The following is a 5,965-nucleotide window of genomic DNA, read 5'->3' on the forward strand; positions in this document are numbered from 1 at the left end:
TTTTGTGTTTTTTTTTTTTTTTTTTTTTTTTTACAATTCATGGTTGAATTATGTACACAAGCAAACCTTATTGTTAAACTAACATTTTATAAATAAAGACATCATTGATGGTTGACTACGGCTTGAATTGTAATGTTACCATCTTGCAAGCATGTCTCTGTTGACATCAAATGCATGCAGCCTCCACTATATCAGCTGTGAGATTTTGCTGACATGCTCTGAGTGCCTCAATCAACTCTCCCGTCCGAGCTTCGGCTCCTCGACTCTTCCTCCATTCCTTCAGTAGCTCTCTGACTGTCTCTTCCAGGTCTGTTGGAAACCTCATCGAGATAGATTTCAGCTTTGTTTCACTCAAACCAAGTTCGCGTCCTAATTTTCGCCAGGTCCCCCCCACGTTCTCGGCGATCACTTTGGTGGCAATTTCCAGCTTGGCTGAAAAACAAAGTAAGAAAAAAATCAGAGGGGAAATATATTATTTTTGTGTGAAATGTGATAGCAAGTTACATAGAAACTTAAAATACACACACACACACACACACACACACACACACACACACACACACACACACGTTCTTTTTGATGTCCGCCTCCCGGACAAAGGCTTTTGGCATACACACACACACACACACACACACACACACACACACACACACACACACACCTACTAGTTCTTTTTGATGTCCGCCTCCCTGGACAAAGGCTTTCGGCAAAAAAAAAGGCAAAATAAAAGATATGAGCTTTCGGGCTCACGCATGCACTATGGCAGCATAGAACGACACTGGAATGGACAAGGTTGTGTTTGGTGAAATGTCTTATTTCACGGATCTGTTCAGTGACGTCATTGATCACCACACAAATTATGACATCACAGTATATCAGAGATGCATCTTCCTCAGGCCTGAGGTAAGATGCCCCTTTACAGGACTTGATGTTTTGTTTTATGAAATCAAAGTAGTAGTCTTTTGTTATTTATTTACCCTCCACCTGTGTTTGGTTAGACATGCGGGGGCATCATAACCCAGTTTACCAATCAATAATAATAATAACAATGTAAATTAAGAAAAATGAAGTGGAGTGCAGTATCCAGTTATGGTTTTCAGTTAACCAATGCAGCTTGATAAACCAGCTGGATCAATTTTCAAAGTGAATTCGATGTTACTGCTGTTCGAGTGTCAAGAATAAGTGAACCATATTCAAGTCAAATGATCAAAAAGATTAACACCAATGCGCCCACATTAATAAATCATTTCAGAAATAGTAGTTTAAAGCTATTTGAAGAGCAGTAAAATAATGACAATTTCTGTACTTCCATAAATAATGGAGGAACTAAAAGGTAACCTGTTTCCGCGGCGTCAAATTTGACTTGGGGAAAGGTGCGGCACAGTCTACTTATCAGTCAAATGTAAAACTACTTATCTGTAAAATGAAACTACAGTATACCTCTCTCCGTTTCGCAAAGTTGAGTGCCAGCACATTCCGGTGGTGACTGAAAGCTGCTCAACTTTTCCTCCAGATCTTGTCGGTTTATTAGTGTGAGAAGCTCCGACAACAACTCTGTTTTATCTTGATTTAGCACTCCTCTCTCGGTCAGACACTGGAACAGTTTGATTCCGTTGTCGATCGTTTCCAACTCCCTTTTTCCAACTTTGTCGCCGCACAGATACTTGAGCCGGTCCAGCTGCTCCGTGGTAAGCTGGCTGGATATATCCAGTAAAAGTGCGTTAAAACGCAAAGAGGCCATAGCTTGGACACGGAGATTTCGTTGAAACTGTCGTCCCGAATCCAGTTTTACTTTCACTTCCGTGTATCTGTCCCTTACTGGTGAAATAGAAGAGCAGAGTCCATGGATCAATTATCAACCATAGTTGCTGATGATTTAAGTTTTAATTATTTAATTACTTTACAGTAAATGCTACACACGCGTACCAAAGTTGCAGTCATCGAACATGAACACCGATTTGTTCATGCCAACAAACCAACTCACACTCAAAAAGACGATGTATTTTCATTTATACTGGACATTACGGTAATACTCGCTCAACGGGCTGCCAGGACAACCGTCAAAATAAAAGCTAAGAAATAATACATGAATATCAATGCATACTGAATTATAATATCGATAAAATTGAATCCGAGTATGAATTACAAAAAAGTTTAGAAGTAATTGTTGGGGTACCGCAAGACCAGTCCATAGTTTTGGACGACACAAGTCCACGCCAAGACTCCACCAAAAGAGGTCTGATAAAATCTTAGTGTTGCATTTCAAAAATAAAAATAGTCTAAAATGTCCATATTTCACTGTCATCCATCCATTTTCTAATCCGCATATCCTTACGAGGTTCCCGGGACCCGGGTGTGGAGGAGCCTATCCCAGCTGTCTTCAGACAGTCGGCAGTGTACACCCTCAACTGGATGCCAGCCAATCGCAGGGCACACAAAGACAAACAACCATTCGCACTGAGAATCACACTAAGGGACAATTAAGAGTGTACCATTAACCAGAAGTCCCCAACCCCCAGGCCACGGACCGGTACCGGTCCGTAGGTCATTTGGTACCGGGTCGCACAGAAAGAAGACATAACTTACATTACTTCCGTTTTATTCATTTCGGAATCGAAAGATGTTTTATTTTGAAAAATTGCCGGATCTCTGTTTCATCTGTCTACAACAGGGGTGTCAAAGTCAAATGGACGGAGGGCCAGATAAAAAATTTTGCTGCAAGCCGAGGGCCGGACTGATTGAATGTTCATTGAAAATTTTAAAAATGACCACATATAGTTTATTGAACCAAATTTAATTGACTGAAAACCTAACAAATACATTCCAATATGGTCAGATAAATAAAGCAACATTTTCTTATGGCTATGTCAGTAAACTTTAATTTTCAACAGGCACAAAAAAATTACCTTTGTATAAAAATACCCATAACATGAATGAAAGAAGCCGGTATTATTCAAGGCACTATCAATAGTCCATATTTTCTCTTTTAGCAAAAGTAGGCTAAAATTACTTAAGAGAAAAACAAATAATCGGACAGTAATTTTCGATCATTTACTCGAATACAATATTTTGAAAACATAATTGGATTGAAATACAATAAAATAAAGTGCAAAAATGTATAAACCAAAAACAACACTTTCTTCAAGGAGAAGTAACAAGCAGCGAAAGCAAATATACTTTAATTTTTAAACTTGAACTGAGTAAAAACTCTTCATATGTGATTGCACAGTATATTATAAGTAATATTCACTTCTTTGAGGCTGAGGCTGATACTCGGTGGTGTCTTATCTTTTCTACATAGATGGCAATGGCGAGTGATGAAAAAAGCGGAAGGGGCGTGGCCTGGCCGGGGGCGTGGTTACTTATAAAAGTGGCACTAAACATGCTGAAGATAAAGTGTATTGAATTTACACACTATTTGAAAATTGAACAGAAAAAAATCCCAAGATCGCCACTATTCTTTCAAGTGAAAAGTTGTGCAATTTTGCTTATGCATTCCTGGTGAGCATATGTAACTCCAGATTTGCTGCTCAAAATCAAAACTAAAAAAAGTAAACACATTCCCTGCCATATTTAAGATTTGTTCATGACTTGTATTCACAAAGTATTGTGTAAATGTGATAAAAAGCTGTTGATTCTTACCTCATACAGTAACGTCTTTAGTTGTATCCGCTGACTAAGTTTGTTTGAAAAATGCCGATCCCAAAGAATAATTGCTCGGTCGAATGGCGATTTTGTCGGCATGTTTTTTTCACTTTTGTTGCATGATCTGTCAGTGCGACGCATCCACGGGAGCCAAAGTTAATTAAGTCACTCCAATACACACAATAATCTTTGCCTAAGTTTGAATAGTCAAATAGTCATGAAAATGTCCTTTTCGAAGTTTTGGTGTGTGGTTCAGAACAAGATGCAATTTAGTTTGCGGTACTAAAATTACAGTCAAGTAGCGCAGCATTATTCGGTACCATTTTGTTGAGGAATTTTTTTTTTAATACAGTACCGCTTATTTTGTTCAACATCAAGGGCCAGCTGGAGCATATGCCCAAATAAACAGATGACAATCCCCCCTCCCATTGTCATACACACACTTACAACCAACAACGAGGCGCTCTAAAAACCCAAACAGCACAAACACTTCTGCATGCTTTGCTGTCATGGTGGAAGTTATTTTACCTCCTTCTTCTGCCTTCTCGCCATGAGATGTGCACACTAAGGGTGAGCTAACTAAGCTGGTTAAGTTAGTTAGCTCGCTAACTGCACGTCACAACTGCGCCGGATACACACTGATCCGTGAAATATCGTGGGGGGGGAGGGGCAGGTTAATTTAAGCCACACCCAGAAATATCAGGAGAACTGTAATGGTGAAAAACAGTTTTAACGTTATTTACAAGTTGAATTCAACAGGATCAAGATAACTAGCCTTTGAGCTTTCTACTTATCCCAGACGTCTGCGAAAAGAGAGACCCCACCTAAGTGATGCCCCTTTCGCGTCCCCTCTCACCTCGTGCGTGTGAAATTGCTCTTTGACACCCTCCACGTCATCCAACACCTCGTCCTGGATCTGCAGGGTATCCTCGGCTGACAGCAGCCAGGTCAAGACCTCCTCCAGGATTTATTTTTTTTTTACTTTATCGTTGTGGAGCTCCATCTCCCGGCGTGCCTGTTCACAGAGCTGCAGATCTACACGAGTGTGCCCAAACGTTTTTAAACGCAGCGGTCAGTTGCAAGCAATAGGCATTCCCAGCAGTACAATTTGCAGCGTTTCTCAGAGGCTGTGAGCCACGGGTACCATTCATAATTGCTCGTCTGAAAATGACAGACAAACCCTTTTCCTTGCTGGGGCAGGCTAGCTAGCCCAGGAGTTGGGCGACCTCTTTGCACAATATCCAGCTTTTCGTGGAAGGCCCGTCTTGAAAATTGTGTGGAAAGTAGTTCTGCAACCAGATCAACGTCTTCTCCTTCGGCCATTTTGGGTTAAAATGCGAATCCAATTTTTTTTTTTTTTTTAAATCTTTATTGAACAAGTCAGGATACAATTCTCAGGAAACAGAAAAGGCGCTAATCCAATCACCGAACGCGCACGGCCAGTCTCGACGTAAGGCCTTCAAGCTGGCCCTAGACAGTCAGATCACGAGTCTGAAACTCGTGAACCGATTGGCTATTGAAACCTGACTGTGCCCGTTCACTTACAGCACACAGGGGCCTGCACTGTTTAATCTGAAGGCCCCGAGCAAGTTTAAGTTACCTGGCAACACAAGCTAGCTGAAATATGATTGGTTAAAACCTCAACCATAATAAATAAGTTATTTATCGAGTGGCTTTCAATGTTATTTAAAATAACATTGCTCAACTAAGTGGAAATAATAAAAGCCACTCACTAAGTGGAAATAATATGACGTACAGAATACAGAGAATAATTTTGTTTACATATTTATGAAAATAAAATAACAAAATTAATGTTATTCTCAGAAATACTTTTCTGAGAATGTTTAGGCCAGCAGAGAAGCCCTTGCTGGCCCTGAGGATCCGCCACTGATGTCACTCTTGATGCAGGTGAAGGCACGCTTCTCGGTCACGTTTCCGGCTAAAATGAAACCCAGGAGTTAGCAAAATGAGTTAAAAAAAACAAAGATCTTTGGAAAGTTTCTTTGGGAAGGGGGAAAGGCCCAGCCAGGAAACAGAGGAGGAGCCTACGACTTTCAAGAAAAAGAAGGCTACATTTAATAGACAGTGTCAGGAGTCGTACTTAAAAAATGGATTGATCACAACGGGAGATTCTGCATAACATGCAGCGATGGTGAGTCGTATTTTTCATGCACTTTGTATTTGCGGTCTATCTTATTTTGAAGGCACGTGTAAACATTACCATAGCGACCAGAGAGTGTTGCGGCCAGTTAGGACGTTCCTCGTGTCGTGATTCGTGTTTATTATTGTGTTTCGAAAATACCACAGTTATATATATATA

The 5,965-nt window shown here is 40.4% G+C and overlaps 1 protein-coding gene across 2 annotated transcripts; it reads right to left on the bottom strand.

The window, feature by feature from the left end:
* Nucleotides 1-83: 83 nt before the first annotated feature.
* On the bottom strand, nt 84-2,207 carry LOC109508026 (FAS-associated death domain protein-like). 2 transcript variants are annotated; one of them, XM_019857821.1, is made up of 3 exons: nt 2,177-2,207; nt 1,441-1,818; nt 84-432 (listed from the first exon to the last, which is right to left on the bottom strand). In XM_019857821.1, exons 1-3 carry the CDS (start codon nt 2,190-2,192, stop codon nt 167-169), a joined length of 660 nt encoding a protein of 219 aa, XP_019713380.1. In that variant the 5' UTR covers nt 2,193-2,207; the 3' UTR covers nt 84-166. The 2 variants fall into 2 exon arrangements, with proteins under 2 accessions (XP_019713380.1, XP_019713379.1); XM_019857820.1 differs by lacking the exon at nt 2,177-2,207 and adding an exon at nt 1,927-2,021.
* Nucleotides 2,208-5,965: the final 3,758 nt, after the last annotated feature.

This window comes from Hippocampus comes, unplaced genomic scaffold, assembly GCF_001891065.2.
Source record: "Hippocampus comes isolate QL1 unplaced genomic scaffold, H_comes_QL1_v1.1 scaffold154, whole genome shotgun sequence".
In the NCBI taxonomy this organism is placed as follows: Eukaryota; Metazoa; Chordata; class Actinopteri; order Syngnathiformes; family Syngnathidae; genus Hippocampus; species Hippocampus comes.

Excerpts from the sequence above, each read along its gene's own strand:
- LOC109508026 (XM_019857820.1), bottom strand. The coding sequence starts at position 1,966 with ATGAACAAATCGGTGTTCATGTTCGATGACTGCAACTTTG. Across the intron at positions 1,819-1,926 it reads GTTCGATGACTGCAACTTTG|TAAGGGACAGATACACGGAA; the intron begins GTACGCGTGTGT and ends CTATTTCACCAG. Across the intron at positions 433-1,440 it reads ACTTTGCGAAACGGAGAGAG|CCAAGCTGGAAATTGCCACC; the intron begins GTATACTGTAGT and ends TTTGTTTTTCAG.